Raw genomic sequence first — 19391 nt, forward strand, 5'->3', positions numbered from 1 at the left:
GACTTGATTATTAAGTATATTGTAACCTTAACGATTGCTTACATCACGAGTCGCCCCCCTTGTTACCAAAATGTTCTATTTTTAGAAACGGGAATTCCAAATAGTGACGAATGTGAATGGTTACAAAATGACATAACTATGAAAATAAATACGTAGAATTACATTATTTCACGCATACCATTATGAAACCATCCGTTTTCTTTTCCGACTTGATACATTTACAGCTTTCCATTTAATATTTTACAGACACAACACTCGTCCAGAATTCGCGCGAATCCATTTAATCCGATGCCACATTTAAAACCGTTAGCTCTACTCGTAACGTTAATTTCTGGCTCAAAGTAAATCATTTTAACTTCAATTAACACATCTCTATTACTTTCAAACTCTACTTCATCAAATCCATAGAAAGGCAGGTCAGAATCCATGTCATAAATCAGAAAACATTCATCGTACTCCGCCATTTTTTACACATTTTCAAAGAATAAAAGTGCTTTATGCCCCACTTCCTGCTGAGAATATGTTTTAATTTCTATTTTTAATTAACTGATGAAATGTTACATATCCTTAAACCAGGGCCTTATGAATTCAGTTATGTAAACATTTGACCTCTCACAGAACAGTAAACAAAGGAAATAGAAATTAGGTGTGAGGTCACTATCAACAAGAACAGAATTGTTTTACGAACAAAATTTGTTTTAGTTTAGAAGGTTTTTTCACGTAAAACGGTCTTAGAAAAATTCACTAAAACGGTGTCAGCAATATTCTTGGAAGAAAACGTTAGAAAAACGATTCCAAAAAAAAATGTAAGAATTACCATATACTAAATTAAATAGATATTTCGTCTGATTTTTGATCAGGTAAGGCTTCATAATGGTCAACCGATCGATGTGGGTTTTCGAAATGTCGTATATACCTTAAGCATAGGTGCGTTGCACCTATGCTAAAAACTTGGTCGAGAACTTTAAGATTTTAATACATACCAAAGTTGGTAGAAAAAGGCCCAATGGTTATGGACAAGAAGATTTTTAAAGTTTGCACAAAATAGGCCCAATATAAGCATAATGTTCAATTTTGTGACCCCTGGGGAACGGTCAAATTTGATCCCAAGGGCTTAATTTGAACAAACTTGGTAGAGGACTATTAGATGTCACTACATACCAAATTTGGTAGCCCTATGCCATACGGTTATGGACAAGTAGATTTTTAAAGTTTGCACAAAATAGGCTTTATATAAGCATATGTTCCAATTTATTGACCCCCGGGGCGAGGTCAAATTTGACCCCAGGGGCATAATTTGAACAAATTTGAAAGAGGTTCACCCCAGGAACAGTTGTGAGAAGTTTTATCAGAATTGGACTTGTAGTTATGGACAGGAAGATTTTTAAAGTTTGCACAAAATAGGCTTTATATAAGCATATGTTCAATTTATTGACCCCCGGGGTGGGTCAAATTTGACCCCAGGGGCATAATTTGGACAAATTTGAAAGAGGTTCACCCCAGGAACATTTGTGAGAAGTATCAGCATTGGACTTGTAGTTTAGGAGAAGAAGATGTTTAAAGAAAAAGTTAACGCACGGACGCACGGACGCACACACGACGGACACAGGACCATGACATAAGCCCCGCTGGACAATAAAACTATTAAAAGTAGACAATTTAAAGTAGCTAAAAAAAGACACAAATTCAGAAATATTTATATTTTAAAACCACCTAAAAGTAATACTTTTTTGACAAATATTTCTTAAGTGTCCTTGTTTTCTCACCTTTTCTTTCAAGGCGGCCAGTTCAGCTTCATATGTCTTTATTTTTGTTTCCATGGTCACCACTTTCGCTTCAGACTCCTGTTTAGCAGTTAATGCTGTTTCTAGTTTGGAGTTGATTTCCACTATTGACACCTCATTGTCTTCAAATTTGGACTTTTCAGTCAAATTGTCTAGAAAGGGATAACTTGCATGTTAACAGGCATGTGGTTCCTTTTTTTTAATATCGTGTAAATTCTGAATAAAATAGCAAAGTATAATGAGAAGTATAATGAAAGATTGCTTGGTACTTATCTATAAAAGCTAGAAAACCTAGACATTTATTAACAAGATGAATACTGTTCCAAGTGATGCTATCTTCCATCAGTTACAATTAATTATGTTAGCAGCAACAGAGATCTGGATCTGAAAGTGTCTCACCAAGAAGATAGTTAACGTCAATTTCAAAGCGAGGTTTCCTAAAATCTGGGTCAAAACCATTCCGATGTAGAACGATTTGCGTGACACATTCCTCTATCAGCTTGTAGAACTGGGGCCTGGAAGAAGTGACAATTTTTACAATTTGCAATTTAATAAACATAAAAAATAGATATATAAAATAAAAAGTTTCATCTCTGGCATAAAACATCTCCTGCACCTAGTACACAAGTCTTCTGTGGTAATGGCAAGAAAGGAAGAATCCCAGCTCAATTGTTAACTTTTTGAACCTGATTTTTGGAGGACCAGGCATAATGCTTGTGTGTGGTGTTGTCCCAGATTAGCCTGTGAAGTCTGAACAGGCTAATTAGGAACAGCGCTTTCTGCTTTTATTATCTTTGTTGTTACAAGGAAGTCTTTTCTAAGCAAAAATCCAATATATGAGGAAAGTGTCGTCCCAGATTACCGTAATTACTCTAAGTTTTTTAAAACTAAGTTTTCAGACACCCTCTTTTTTAGACAATTATTTATTTTTCGTGACTATATTTTCTGACATACGGATTTTCGTCCATAATGAATAACTCCAATTTTTCGGACAGTATATTTTACAGCGCTAGTTTACTAGATTTCCGCCTAGTTTTCGCTTTTCGATCATGAAGTTTTACAACCTGATTAATGTAATAAAACCTGGTATGGAATGCCCTTAGGGCAATGGACCATTACAATTGCATTATTGGGTAGATTACCATGTTTACTTGTAAAATAAACAATGGTTTCACCCAGCCGCATTTGAAATGATATTGTATACAGAAAGCACTATGGTTGTTTTTGACTTTTTTTATACCTTTTTAGGTAAGAGATTGCAAATACCTGAATGTGTACTTTATTTAAAGAAGGGAAAGAGGAGTTTAACACAATACAATTATTGCACATTTATTAATTGGTTTTATTTCATTATAATAATTGACAAACAACCATAACATGTCTCTAAATTTTCGGACACTAGTAATTTTTGAATGTTTTTCGTATCTAAATTTTCGGACAAGAAAAAAAATAATTATTTTTAAGTGTCCAAAAACTTAAGAGTAATTACGGTAGCCTGTGCAGTCTGCTATAGCCTACACAGACCAAAGCTCATGTACACAAACAGTTAGAGGTCATACAAGTAACCTACCTGGCGTAGAGGTCATCCCTGACACACAGGAGATGCTGCAGTATGGACAGGAAGTAGGGACCGGCCACCGTGTCCCGCACTGTGTTGTTGATCAGCTGGAAACACTGTTCTGGGTCACTAGCATACAAGTCAAAGAATATACATACAAGAGCAAGGGACTAAAGAAATATGAATTTGTGGCAACTATAATTATTTTTGCAAAACACCCGTTATTTATAACATTCCTTCCATTTAAAAGTGTTTATAACTGAGTTTCAAATAAGCTAAATTCGAAGATCAAACGTCACTTTTTGAATTAGCACCATAAAACACAAGTTAAATAACAATTTTGTTGAATTTATTTCCCCTGCAAAATGCTCTCAACGCATCTTTCATTGATACACTTTAATAAAGGTTTTATGAAACCTATGAAAGTAGGTATTAATGAGGCACCTCATAAACAAAATCAAAAACAAAATCAAAAATTAAGTAAAAAAAAAAGTTAAGCAACAAAAGATGATGTTTAAAGGTGGTGTTATTCAAAAATTGTGTTAAAGGACAATTACTGTACCTCATTTACCTATCTGTGTAAATACTCCAAACCAAGTTTAAATTATAAAGTCTGCAAAAAAAAATACTTGAAATATTTTGAGAAAGAAATGGTTATAGGTATTGTGCAACAATTTTGTTTAACCTTAACTTAAGCCATATGGGCATGTGTCTTGCATGTGATAATGATGAACACTTACATCAGGGCATTTGAAAATCCCTTGATGTATAGTAGAATCCTAACCAAATTAGGCATATTTAATCAAAACACTTTACCCCATATTGTAACCTTCACCCTACAGACTTGAGTCTTACTTGGACACAAAGCCAGATAAAGAAGAACAATTGTTAAAAAATAAAATAAAATCCCTTGATGCATAGTGAAGTAACTGCTCAATTAAGAATAATTCATAAAAGTTTAGATCTTTGACCACAATGTGTGACCTTGACCTTGCCTCTATTGTTATGGGTCTTGTATGTGAACTCAGCCACAGATGATTGAGAAATACTGTGGCAAAATGCATGGCTGTGGCTCATATGTTTTTGGAGATACAGCTTAAGGCAGCAAAAATAATACTTATTAAGGGGTTTTTCAAATCGAAAAGGGCTAAAGCTTTTGTATTTACAAATGGCTGGCCTTGCATATTGTCATGCATCATCCTTATCCATATATAAACTCATACCTAATTTCAACAAAATCTGCCCAAGCAGTTCAAAGATGTTATTTTCAGTCAAAAAGGGCCATAACTCAATTATTTGCAAATGGATTGGGATGTCATTTGGCATGCATCATCCTCTTATCCATTGATATACTCGTACAACGAAATCAGACCAAGCAGTTCCAAGAAATGGCTCTGGACACAAAAATGTTGCTTTCATAGGGAAGAACGGACATTGCCAAAAACATATGCCTCCATGTACAGGAGGGATTTAAAAAAAAGAACACTACTTAAGACAGTTGAAAACAATGGAAGAATGGCGGAGCTATATTTGACCATAAAGGATACTCAAACTCGATGCGTGCATTTTCGTATCTGTGTGAGAACTCGTCGTAGTCTTCGTCCGTGTGTTCATGGAAGATGCTGAGATGTGTCTGCAGCTCATTGTCCCCAGGTGTGTCCAATGTCTGACATACAGAGAAATGTTATCATACCAAACTAGTGTGTAAGGATTACCTGAGACTCTTAATACCATCACAGTTCACTGCATATCATTGGCAAGAATGCATGTCATTGTGAACAGATATCTTTGGGTGGAATTATATGAACCTAATTCTGGGGAAACCGGGCTTTATGTATCTGCGTAAAGTGACATCCCAGATTAGCTTGTCCAGTCTGCACAGGCAAAGCAGGGAACACTTTCTGTAGAGACTGAATTTTTGTTCAGAAAGGACTTCCTGTAAACAAAAAAGTCAATAAAAGCAGAAGGGGTTGTTTCTTATTCGCCTTGCAGACTGCACAGGCTGATCAGGGTACACATAACACACCTGCCTAGCACATGCTGATCAGGGTACACATTACACACCTGCCTAGCACATGCTGATCTGGGTACACATAACACACCTGCCTAGCACATGCTGATCAGGGCACACATTACACACCTGCCTAGCACATGCTGATCAGGGTACACATTACACACCTGCCTAGCACATGCTGATCAGGGTACACATTACACACCTGCCTAGCACATGCTGATCAGGTACACATTACACACCTGTCTAGCACATGCTGATCAGGGTACACATTACACACCTGCCTAGCACATGCTGATCAGGGTACACATAACACACCTGCCTAGCACATGCTGATCAGGGTACACATAACACACCTGCCTAGCACATGCTGATCAGGGTACACATTACACACCTGCCCAGCACATGCTGATCAGGGTACACATTACACACCTGCCAAGCACATGCTGATCAGGGTACACATTACACACCTGCCCAGCACATGCTGATCAGGGTACACATTACACACATGCCCAGCACATGCTGATCAGGGTACACATTACACACCTGTCCAGCACATGCTGATCTGGGTACACATTACACACCTTCCCAGCACATGCTGATCAGGGTACACATTACACACCTGCCCAGCACATGCTGATCAGGGTACACATTACACACCTGCCCAGCACATGCTGATCAGGGTACACATTACACATCTGTCCAGCACATGCTGATCAGGGTACACATTACACACCTGCCTAGCACATGCTGATCATGGTACACATTACACACCTGCCTAGCACATGCTGATCAGGGTACACATAACACACCCGCCTAGCACATTCTGATCAGGGTTCACATTACACACCTGCCCAGCACTTGCTGATCAGGGTACACATTACACACCTGTCCAGCACATGCTGATCAGGATACACATTACACACCTGCCTAGCACATGCTGATCAGGGTACACAAAACACACCTGCCCAGCACATGCTGATCAGGGTACACATTACACACCTGTCCAGCACATGCTGATCAGGGTACACATTACACACCTGCCTAGCACATGCTGATCAGGGTACACATTACACACCTGCCCAGTTTTCCCTAAACCTGGTGCAATTATCATTGACAAAAATGCATGCCAATTAAAAAAGGATATCTTCTTATTAAATTATATTATAATAAATAATGAATTCTAATTCAAAAAACATTGTCACAAGCATTTATTTCAACCATTTTAAAGCAAACTGTACACATGTTATATATAAACAACTTGTATCTGCATCAGTTAGTGGAAAATTTATTAGTATGAGATCCTTTATTTAAAGTGAAAGCACTAACATTTGCCGAGTTCAAATTCGCAAACTTTTACTCACAAAATATTTGCATGAGCCTAAATAGGCACAATTCTTTCTTTATCAAATATGCATAAATTAATTAATGTTATGTCCTATCTGGTAAACACCTCTGAAATGGCCCTAAACGACAGCTGGTTTATTGCCATAGATATATGCACCTGTCGGTTATAATTAGGCCCCTTAGTGACAGAGGTCCATGTTAAAAAGGGATTGCTCAATGAGCTGTAGACAAGAGATATGCTTATCACATCCTTTAAAACTGAAACCTTTTGTTTTATTGAATACCATCTTAAAAATTACAATCTACATTGAGCCCATGTATTCTTTACTCACTATGACAACACTTCAATTCTTAAATTAATGTTTTGCGCAACCAAACATTTATACAAACGTATTGATCCCCTTGTTTTCTGCACTACAATGTTCATTATTAGAATTGAAAAATCTTCTATGCTTTCCATGCAAAGAACATGACAATGTAAATGTCTGCAATATTTCTGTACACTCTCTAGCAGAGCAAATAACTCCTGGGAAAACATGTGCAATAAAATATGTGAAATATGTTTTGTTTATGTATTTTTTCAGACATAGAACTAATAGAACTAGTATTTAGATACTCATTTCCAAAACTAAACAACATTTTAAGTATAAATACTTCAAAGAAAATATTTCATTTATGAGCTATTTTCCGCACAAAAAAGTAACACACAACACATAATTACGAAAAAGACAATTAACCTTATATCACAAACATTAAAGCAGAAATCAGATATGTCAAGCTGTAAAACACCATTCATTATTATGTGAGACACAACATATATAGACATATTACTTATTAAATCCTACATCAGCATTTCCTTATATCCACAGAAATCCAAGTGTACACAATATTAACAAGTAAATTTGTTGAATTGATATCCCCGCCATATAATTTTTGTTTATGGATGGGTGTAGACCTTTGACCTCCATGTGTGACCTTGACCCTAGCCCCTAGGATTATGGGTGTTGAATGTGAAGCAACCCCAGATGATAGAGAACAACTATAGCAAGTTTCATGGCATAATAAAGGAATGACTAAATTATAAATAATGAATAATTGATCAAATTTGTGACCTTTGACCTCAATGTGTGACCTTGACCTTAGCCTCTAGGATTATGGGTGTTGAATGTGAAGCACCCCCCAGATGATTGAGAACAACTATGGCAAGTTTCATGGCTCTGACTCATGTGTTAATGGAGATAAAGCTGTAAGCTTATATTAAAAAGCATTCTTTCAAGATACAAAGGGCCATAACTCGTTTATTAACAGATGGTGTACAATGCCATTTGGCGTGCATCATCCTGTTAGCCATATTTATATACTCATACCAAGTTTCAATGAAATCCGCCAAAACACTTCCAAGATATGGCTCCAGACAGACGGAAAGACGGAAGGACAGACGGACAGACAACGCCAAAACAATATCCCTCCGCCTATGGCGGGGGATAACAAGCTGTTAACAAATTCAGGTTGCAATAGACATATCAAAATGAGTTCACATTATACATCTCTGTTACCTTTTTGTCAACAGCAAATATGGGCAACTAAATATAAAATTGAGCCATGCTTTGTGAAAAGGGGGCTTAATGCAAGTGTGCAAAGTGCCGTCCCAGATAAGCCTGTGCAGTCTGCTATGATTATATATTTTGTTTAAAGAAAGTCTCTTCTTAGCATATAACCAGTTAAGGGTGAAAGTTTCGTCCCTGATTAGCGTGTGCTGACTGCACAGGCTGATCTGGGATGGCATTTTGCGCACATGCATTAAACCCCCTATTCACAGAGCACAGCTTAAATGCATTCTTGAAGCTGCATGTGTTGGGATTAACAGCAATTACTTGAACTATTCAAATGACCTTAGAATGAATCATACTACATAAATAATTACCAACAAGACTATTGCCCAGCAATATAAGTCCCCTACCGGCTCCACCATTGTCAGAAATTCCATATTTTTTTTTATATTTGTTGCCATAGCAACCAGAATTTTTGACGAAGTAACGAAATGAAATGACGTGCATAATGTCCATATTGCCATCTATCCATGTTTCAAGTTTAATGAAAAAATATTAAGAACTTTAAAAGTTATCGCAGGATCCAGAAGCCACCATTTTCAGCAGTATTTTTAGTCTATTTGTTGCCATAGCAACCAGAATTTTTGACGTAGTAAAGAAATGAAATGACGTGCATAATGTCCATATTGCCATCTATCCATGTTTCAATTTTCATGAAAAAATATTAAGAACTATAAAAGTTATCGCAGGATCCAGAAAAGTGTGACGGACTGACTAACAGACAGACAGACTGACAGACAGACTGACAGACGGAGCGCAAACCATAAGTCCCCTCTGGTGAAACCGGTAGGGGACCAATAACCTATCAGCTGCGCTCTGGGAAAACCCATCTTGATGCATGTGCCTTAAAAGATTTTCAAGATTAGTCTTTGATGTGCACACATGCTAATCAAGGACAACACTTTCCACTACGACTGGATTTGTCTTAACCCTTTATCCCTTAGATACGTATTTTGACACATTTTTGGTCCCTTAGAAAGTTAAATTTAATTAAAGACCTTTCTAACTAGATTCAAGTTTTAAAGGCTTCATTTCCATCCCTTAGATACTGATGAGCAACAAACAGCATAAAACATGAACAGACTGCAAAAGACTCGCAGGCTGTTCTGGTTTTATGCTGGTTGAAAAAGCCATTTTCACTTCACTTCTTATGGGGGAAAGGGTTAATAAGAGACTTAAATAAACAAGACATGTGTTTGTCAGAAACACAATGCCCCCTATTGCACTTCTTTGAAATAAAATTTCAATATAACATTTGGCAGGTTTAGTAATTATCTCCCTTTTAAAGCTTTTTACTTCCCTTGAATTATTTTTTAGACCTTTGACCTTGAAGGATGACCTTGACCTTGACCTTTCACCACTCAAAATGTGCAGCTTCATAAGATACACATGCATGCCAAATATCAAGTTGCTATCTTCAATATTGCACAAGTTATCGCAAAACTTTAACCAAGGTTAAAGTATTGGGACACACACAATGAATGACAGACAGTCAGGCCAAAAACAATATACCCCCGATTTTTGATCCGGGGCATAAGAATACAAGAGAAAAGTTTCTTCCTTGTTTAGCCTGAATGGACTGCAAATGCTAATCTGGGACGACACGTTACGCACATGCAGTAATCCCCATTTCCCCAGGGCAAGGCTCATACTAAAATGATCTCAAAATCACAGTACATATATTTACCAATATCATACATCATGATTCATAATGACTATTGCCATTATTAACAGACTAATTGGCATAGTATCAATATTATATTGCAGGAGTGCTAGAACTTGATCTTACTTGCTATTCACAATCGCAAACTAAAACATTCTTCATTCATAAATATTCATAAATATTCATAAAAGACACACTTGACACTGCTTTCAAACACATTGGCAAAATAACCATTATTTTCTCTCTTTGTTCTTAAATCTAAGAATAGCTTGAGTTAATGGGGGCCAAGTTTTCGAAACACATAGCCAAAAACATTTTATCAGCTCCCATGCTTACCGGTAACAGATCAATTAGCCCTGTCCTCATGAACTCGTTTCTAAGGTGACATCTGAAATCTAGGTCATCTGGCGTGGACACAAGAGCGTTTACAAGCTGTATACAGGCCACCTGCATAGGCTCGTTATCACGCATTCCCAGGCCCATGATAATTGGCACGAACCGCTCCTGACCACGGATCTCCCCACATGTCGTGATTCCCTCCAGCGCTTTCTTATGTCTGAAATATAACACACACCAAAACATAAGAGCTGCACTCTGTGAAAAGGGGGTTAAATGCATGTTCTTAAAGTGTCATCACAGGAACAACACTTTCCGCCACAACTGAATTTTAGTTAAGATAAGACTTTCTTTAAACATAAGAGCATAAAAATGTTGTCCCTGATTAGCTTGTGCACACTGCACAGGCTAATCTAGGACTATACTTTACGCATATGCATTAAACCCCCTTTTCACAGAGCACAGCTCATATTGTTACGTGACTTCCCACACTTCATTAAATTTACCTTATCTGCCAGAAGTGCTGATTAGTAACTATTCGTCCCCAAATCAAAAATAAAATTTACAAATAATAATCAGCTCATTTACAGTAATAGACACTGCAATTTGCAATTCTATGTAAAAAAAAAAAAAGAAGCTTATTCTTGTGCATCCCAACTGATGCACCGAACATTCATTTTGTATTTACTGGGAAAGGGGTTGACCCAAACAGTTGGATGTTTTTCTTATACCTCATATAACCCTTTACCGCTCAGGTACTAATTTTGACTCTTGTGTAGTCCCTTAGAAAATCAAATTAAATCTTAGACCTTTCTAACTTTATTCAAGTTTTAAAGCCATCATTTCCAACACTAAGATACTGATGAGCAGCAAACAGCAAACAAAATGGACAGTCTGCAAGTGACTTGCAGGCTGGTCTGGTTTTATGATGGTTGCATATAGCCATTTTCACTTTGCTTACAAGTGGAAAAGGGTTACTTGCTACCGTAAAAAGTGTACGCGTAATTTGATTTGCTTTATATTTTACAGCCTGTGCATTTTGGATTGGAAAAAATAGATAAACAATGACAATGGGAAATATGAAACATTATTAATGTGATAATAAATAACAGAATGTTTGACTGCATTTTTTTAATTTATGTTATAAAGTGCTTAAGAGTTATATTACTGTTAAATAAACTATTAAAACCAATAATTGAGTTTATTGGAAAAGTTTGACATCTTTTAGGGACATTTTTTGTCAGATGTTGGTACTTTTTGCCATTGGGAAACAGCCTGTAAGTGGCTGTAATTTTGGGCAAACAAATCCCATGTGTGTTTAACCGACCCATTAGGCGGCACAAGGCAGACGGCGGCTAGAAGCCTGACTGCCTCTAGCATGGTGGTGATGTCCATGGGGTCCATGGTGCGTGAGAGGATCGTCAGGGCCTCCTCATGCTTGATAATCTCCATTAGGCCAAACTAGACGAGAAAAAAAACATATCAGTTTGCTCTGGGAAAACATGGCTTTATGAATGTACTTAAAGTGTTGTCACTTATTAGTCTGTGCAGTGTTTATTTGACCTTGTGAAAAAGTTTTTGACCCCCACATGAACCAGTTTCTAACTTAGCCAAGATATCATTGGGACAAATCTTACCAAGTTTCATGACGATAAGCCAATAAATGTGGCCTCTAGGGTGTTCACAAGCTTTTTTCTTAAATTTGACCTTGAAACTTAGTTTTTTACCTCAAGTGACGCAGTTTTGAAATGGACCGAGATATAATAGGAACAAATGTTCAGACAAACCAAATTTCATTAATATTAGGCAATAAATGTGGCCTCTAGTTTTCACACGCTTTTTTGTTTACTTGAATGTGTGGCCTAGTTTATGATCTCATGTGACCCAGTTTTGAACTCAGCCAAGAAATCATTTGGACATGTGTTCTGAAAAAGTTTCATGAAATTTAGGCAATTAATAAGGCCTCCATATTGTTCACAAGGCTACTTTTTTATCTGACCATGTGACCTAGTTTTTTACCAATCACATGACCCAATTTCAAACTTGGCAAAGATAACATTTACATGTTCTCTATAAATAGAGTAATACAAGAATGAGGGTGGGCAAGCATGTCCAAAAAGTTTCTATCCTGAATTACATTGATTACCATATGTGAACCAAGCACAAAGAGTGAATGCTGCAACAGTTTTTCCTTAACTAAAAAATGCATCTTAATCATGTTCAACTTGGCCCGCTATGTCCACTCATTATCAAAAGTGTTTCACTGAAATAACTAGCTAAATCTTTCTAACAAAGAGGCACAGTTAACAATTAAAACTGACTTTAAAAAAAAAAGAATATCAGAAAACCCAACAATTACAAGTAGTAGAATGAGAAATCATGATAACGTGTCAATTCCTTAACAACCGCTTTTACAACATTGTTTTATCTAAGGGTCAAGCAATCTCTGATTTTATCTCTTCAATGAGAAAGAATTCAGGATTTGCAAACAGCTTCATACCTAGTATTAGGTACCAGCAATTGTTTTGCCCAATTGGGAAAAGTACCTGTACCATACTAATTGGGTAACATTAGCACACAAAAAACCTGAAAATGGGTAAATTCCTGTTGTGAAATCTTAAGATTGGGAATTATGGGTCGTTTTAGTTCCTTGATATTAATTGCACAAATCAATTCAAATATTCATTTACATGCATTTTACGTTGAAATGTTAAGTTTCAGTGCTCTTTTTTTTTGTTAACTTGCAGATAATGCAATTTGGACCAAAATTGCATTTTGTATTTTTTCCTGCATTGGGAAAGTACTTTTACAGGTAATTTATAAAGAAGGAAAAATCTCTGCTTACCGAATTATTCATGTACGCTTTCAGGCAGCGAACACACTCATAGGTGGCTTTCCTTTCAACCTTGCTAAAATTTGAAGAAAAATAAAGCATGAATATTTCAAATACTAATGTAACCACAAGCTCAATTCCATTGTCCAACAAAACAAGCAAACATATATCAGCCCTAGCAAACCATCATAGTGCAAGGCTTCTCAGCCAAACCATGCATACATTAACCTTTTACCACTTAGCTCCGTATTTTGACGCATTTGTAATAATTAAATTTCTTACTTTATTTAAGTTTTAAAGGCTTCATTTCCAACCTTTAGTTACTAATGAGCAGCAAACAGCGTAAGACTTGCAGGCTGTTCTGGTTTTATGCTGTTTGCACATAGCCATTTTCACTTTGCTTCTGAGTGAGAAAGGGTTAATTGTGGCATTTTGTTCTTGAAAATTTGAGCTTTTCTGTAGCATACAAACTGATACAACTGTAGGCAACAAAACCCATGCCTATTTTTTACTTAAATTTTTCTTTTACTGTGAAACATCACAGAAACTACAAATCTGTACAGGTTACTCAGCGTTATTGCGTGGTCTACAGGATAACACAATGAAATACATTGACCAATCTTCACAGAATCGACTTACTAAGTAAATTAAAAATTACCATTAAAGCAAAACTAAAATACATTAACCCTAAATAGAAAGTTCTATGAAATACTATCCTTGATATACTTTTGATTTTCATGGGACATTATGCAAAGAGAAAGTCAACATCACTACTGTGCTCTCCAATCAGAAGAACGTGTAGCAAAGGAACAATTATAGCACATACATTAATTCATTAAAAGGGGAAGTAATTATCTAAAGATTACTTCACATTCACTGTAATGTTTTGCACTCAATTGTAATCTATTTACAATTTTATGATAACGTATGTTACAATTTGACACAGTCTTATCTCCAATGTACATACAATAACAAAAGTTCCTTTGTGAGCATTTGCAAGAAGTCTACAATAAGGGCTTAATCCAACACCATCATCCCTATCCGGCTCCCTAAATAAATTTGCCCTGCTTGACCACGGCATCATACAGACCAAAAACTATATGAGCCTTGCTGACCACGGCATCATACAGACCATACACTATATGAGCCTTGCTGACCACAGCATCATACAGACCATACACTATATGAGCCTTGCTGACCACGGCATCATACAGACCATACACTATATGAGCCTTGCTGACCACAGCATCATACAGACCATACACTATATGAGCCTTGCTGACCACGGCATCATACAGACCATACACTATATGAGCCTTGCTGACCACGGCATCATACAGACCATACACTATATGAGCCTTGCTGACCACAGCATCATACAGACCATACACTATATGAGCCTTGCTGACCACAGCATCATACAGACCATACACTATATGAGCCTTGCTGACCACAGCATCATACAGACCATACACTATATGAGCCTTGCTGACCACGGCATCATACAGACCATACACTATATGAGCCTTGCTGACCACGGCATCATACAGACCATACACTATATGAGCCTTGCTGACCACAGCATCATACAGACCATACACTATATGAGCCTTGCTGACCACAGCATCATACAGACCATACACTATATGAGCCTTGCTGACCACGGCATCATACAGACCATACACTTTATGAGCCTTGCTGACCACGGCATCATACAGACCATACACTATATGAGCCTTGCCCTGCATGACCACCGCATCATACAGACCATACACTATATGAGCCTTGCTCAGGGAAAACTGGGTTTAATGCATGTGCTTAAAGTGGCATACCAGAGTAGCCTGTGAAGTCTACACAGGCTAATCAGGGACGACATTTACCGCTTTTATTATTATATTGTTTAAAGAAAGTTTCTTCTTAGCAAAAATACAGTTTAGGTGAAAGTGTTGTCCCTTATTAGCCTGTGTGGACTGCACAGGCTAATCTGGTACGACACTTCACCCACGCCTAGTTTTCTTTGAGAAGGCTCATAAAGTGTATAAATGGTCTGTATGATGCCGTGGTCATGCACAACTAGTTTTGGAAGACTTAGATGACTTCTAGAAGTCTTCAAACATGAAAGCACTTGTTGAATGCATCAAATCCAGTTTATCCATATGAGGCTTATATATAATATACAAGAAGTAATTCATTAATCACATGCTTCCCTTGGTTTAAGGCTATTACAACCAATTAACTAATTTAATTAAGCATAGAATTAAATGACATCTCATGTCATATCTTTTATTTAAAATAGACGCAATCAAGTGATATTTGATATGGTAAGCAAGTTAATACTAAGAGGGATAACTAAGAAGTACATATGGCAACAAGCAATAGCACACAACATTAATGTTGTATATACATCTAGATATGAATGCAAATTCATATCACATAGAGATCTTTCTTTGAAAACTTAGTCACAGAGACAAAATGGAGGCAAAATATCAGATTTAAATTTATATGATTATTTATTGCATTAACTATCATTTAATCAGTTTGAAAGACAGCCCATTACACACAAGTGAAATAGTTTCCGAAGATACCAATACCAGTGATTTTCCTCATTTTTCGTTTTAGGATCTGTCAACCCTTGCCAGCTAAGAAAATGGATTAAAGTGGCTTTATGCAACCAGCATAAAACCAGAACAGCTTGCCAGTAACTGGCAGTCTGTTCAGGTTTAATGCTGTTTGCTTCTCATCAGCCTATTTGAGCGTTAAAGGGTTGAAAGATCAATTCCCAGTCCCCTTACCCCATAGCAAGGCTTTTTTCAGACAATTTAATTCCTTTTCAAGTATGCACTGACAAATGCAACAAAAAAGGAAAAACTTGATTCTAGGTAAATAATTATTACCATTATGTTTCAGTGAAAATAAATATATGTAAATCACATCAATAAATAAGACATGCAAACTATTTCTTCCAATATTGGACAAATCACTGGATTTGAAGGCACCATGCTGCAAGCTATCACAAGCAAACTTGTATGTAATTACCTGGCAGGCAGGGGTGGGCTCTCATTCTTGACCCTTAAGCACATTGTAAAAACTAGCACCCAACAAAGCACAACAGAACATGATGTTTTAGAAATGGGCCATGCTCTGTAAAAAGAGGATTTAATGCATGTGCGTAAATTATCATCCCAGATTAGCCTGTGCAGTCCGCACAGACTATTGCAGGACAACAATTTACACACATTCATTAAATCACCTTTACATAGAGTGCGGCTCAAAGCATGTTTACACATCTGTGTAAATGGGGCTTAATGCATGTCTATAAAGTGTTGTCCCTGATTAGCCTGTGCAGGCAAATCATGGACGAAACTTTCCACTTTTGGGATTTTTGTATGTAAAGGAGGTCTCTTCTAAAGTAGGAGGCAAGTATTGACCCTGATTGGCCTGTGCAGACTGCACAGGCTAATATGGGCTGATTATATATGAAAACACATGCATTAAGCCCCATTTTCCGAGGTCAAAGCTGAATTTCAAAGATTATGAGGACAATATCCTGTGATTTTTGAGTAAACCAGTTCATTCCTGAGTAATGAGATCCTCTTTTCCAAATTTGTGTAAACAATAAATTGTATAAAAATGTGGCTCCACAGAGCACTGCAGTTGCAGTAAAACATAGTAAAAGCCATGCTGGCTTGCAAAGATAAAATGTCAGTGAAGCAATCTAGGAGCTCTGCTTATTGTCCTATAACTAATGTCACCCATGTATGCAGAATATATGTATATGGTGAGATATTTATAATTATTATGACACCGGAAACATAACAAGAGCACCGCATAACGGGTGCCACGCTTGGCTGCGAAAGCTTGTCAGAATTTTTTTTTTAGAGGTCACAGTGACCTAGACCTTTGACCTAGTGACCCAACAAGAGATGTGTTTGTCAGAAACACAATGCCTCCTATTGTGCCGCTTTGAAATAAATTTGCTATTTATCATTTGGCAGGTATAGAAATCATCTCCCTTTAAAGCTTATTACTTCCCTTTAATTTTGTCCAATCCAACCGGGGGGGGGGGGGGGGGGGTCTCACAGTCAATTATGACCATGTCAGACATCACTGACAACCAAGGCCTGTGGTTTAAAAGAGATCATAGCCAGAGTTTTTTTGTTTTTTTCTTTTTCATAAAATATACATAAAATATAAAAAAAACATAAGTCCACAGGTATGTACTGAACATCAAAGAAATTATAATTATATCATTTAAAAAAAAACTGTGACAAACCAATAATTTTAGTTATAAATAGTTAGTTAGTGAAAAGAACTTCGATTCTTGGTAAGGAAATATATAATATGAGATTTATAATTATATAAATTACTTCCCTTGAAAATAATTGTCTCTAACAAACCTCTATTTTTAGTAGCAAATAATTAAAAGCCACTACCGTGACTGTGATTGACCACTCGAAATGTGCAGCTCCATGAGATACACATGCATGCCAAATATATAAAGTGGCTATGTTCAATATTGAATAATTTTCTCCCTTTTTAAAGCTTATTACTTCCCTTAAATTTTTATTATTTCCCGTAGACCGTAAAGGATGATCTTGACCTTGACCTTTTACCACAATGTGTTTGTCAGAAACACAATGCCGCCTACTGCGCCGCTTTGATTTATTTTACAAAAATATATACGTGGGCAGGTCAGATAACTATGTCCATTAAAAGCTTATTACTTCCATTGACTTTGTTTTTTCGACCCTAAACCTTGAAGGATGATGTTCACCTTGAAATTTTACCACTCAAAATGTGCAGCTCCATGAGATACACATGCATTCTAAATATCAAGGTGCTATCTTTAATATTAAAAAAGTTATGGCCAATGTTAAGGTTTTAGCATGACGCCTACGGCGGACGTCAGACATCGGACGGCGGACGACGAGCTGGCTATGACAATAGCTCGGGTTTTCTCCGAAAACAGCCTCCCTAAAAATTACTTAGAAAATACAATGAAAAAAGAATTTCATTAAAAAAAAGCATACATAAGTGCGGAACTACTGAAAATTATATAGAGGAATGAACAAAAATAATATTAAACAAACAAAAACATTAACAAAGAAATGTGTTGTTTTTTTTTCAAAAATAAAAAAAAAAAGCTTTCTCTCCAGAGCTCAGCGCTATATTATATAGGTATGGTGCATATATTTTACTTTTTAATTCAAATATTTGGTAGATCACTTTAAAAACAAAAGCACACTGAAATAGGATAACTAATCTGACTCTTTTAAAAGTCAACTATAGAAATTTGAGTTTTTTTCTGCTATTATTTGTCTTTCCCTATTGTTTTTTTGGATATTGCATTCTATTAAAAGCTCAAGGGGAGGGGAGACTTGAGTCATACTTCTGTTTACTTTGTAAGTCCAAAAGCATATGGGCCATGCTCTGTGAAAAGGGGGTTTAATGCATGTGCGCAGTGTCCAGACTGCACAGGCAAATCTAGGATGTTGTAAAGTGTGCGAACTGCACAGGCTTATCTGGGACAACACTTTACGCACATGCATTAAACCCCCTTTTCTCAGAGCGCTGCTTATACATTTTTACATAGTAAGTCTGTAAGCACTTAAGAATAAAATAGCTGAAAAATTAACATAAAGCTGCCTTACCCTCTTTCTACTTTTCTACCAACCAAATAATCGTGTTTAATGTAATTTATTGAGTGAGGTTATATGAATACAACTTTTTATCTACTTTGAGCAATCTAAAAAGGTCAAGAAGCTAAAAATCTACACACTCCTATAAAAGCCATGTTGTTGGTTCATGTTTACTTAATACTATAACAAAAGGGCCATTATCCACATTAAATGCTCACCTGAAATCATATACACAAATTGTTCAAGTTTACACCTTATACAAGTTATAGAAGGCACGGACTTAGTAAGAGTATTATATTAGATTATGTGTCTTAAATGTGGCCTCTAGAGTACCAGGGCTCGACATTAACTTTTGAAGCCACTTGTCCAGTTGGACAAGTAGACCATAATTTCACTTGTCCTGACCAAAAAGCAACTTGTCCTGACCATTATAGATTATTCTGCTCAGTACTTTGCAAAATAATGAAATAATACAAAATGCTCAAATCATAAAGACTTGAATCGTTCAAAATACATGTAAACATAATTGTAGGCAATTTCAATAAAAAAAAACTGACTACAATAACAGGAAAACTCAAGATTATTGATTTTTAAACATTATAAAAAGCCA

The 19391-nt window shown here is 36.5% G+C and overlaps 1 protein-coding gene across 5 annotated transcripts in view; it reads right to left on the reverse strand.

Moving 5' to 3' along the window:
• Nucleotides 1-19391, reverse strand: part of LOC127876149 (protein diaphanous homolog 2-like) — an 84376-nt gene that overhangs the window by 44087 nt on the left and 20898 nt on the right. For 3 of the 5 annotated variants that reach the window (XM_052421137.1, XM_052421135.1, XM_052421138.1), the window contains exons 6-12: nt 13155-13218; nt 11637-11770; nt 10310-10529; nt 4890-5008; nt 3355-3471; nt 2184-2299; nt 1767-1936 (exon numbers count right to left, since the gene is read on the reverse strand). In XM_052421137.1, coding sequence (XP_052277097.1) covers nt 1767-1936; nt 2184-2299; nt 3355-3471; nt 4890-5008; nt 10310-10529; nt 11637-11770; nt 13155-13218 — 940 coding nt within the window. Of the gene's footprint in view, nt 1-1766; nt 1937-2183; nt 2300-3354; nt 3472-4889; nt 5009-10309; nt 10530-11636; nt 11771-13154; nt 13219-18793; nt 18809-19391 lie in introns of all 5 variants that reach the window. The other 2 variants (XM_052421136.1, XM_052421134.1) reach the window with 1 other exon arrangement.

This window comes from Dreissena polymorpha, chromosome 4 (genome assembly GCF_020536995.1).
Source record: "Dreissena polymorpha isolate Duluth1 chromosome 4, UMN_Dpol_1.0, whole genome shotgun sequence".
Classification (NCBI taxonomy): Eukaryota; Metazoa; Mollusca; class Bivalvia; order Myida; family Dreissenidae; genus Dreissena; species Dreissena polymorpha.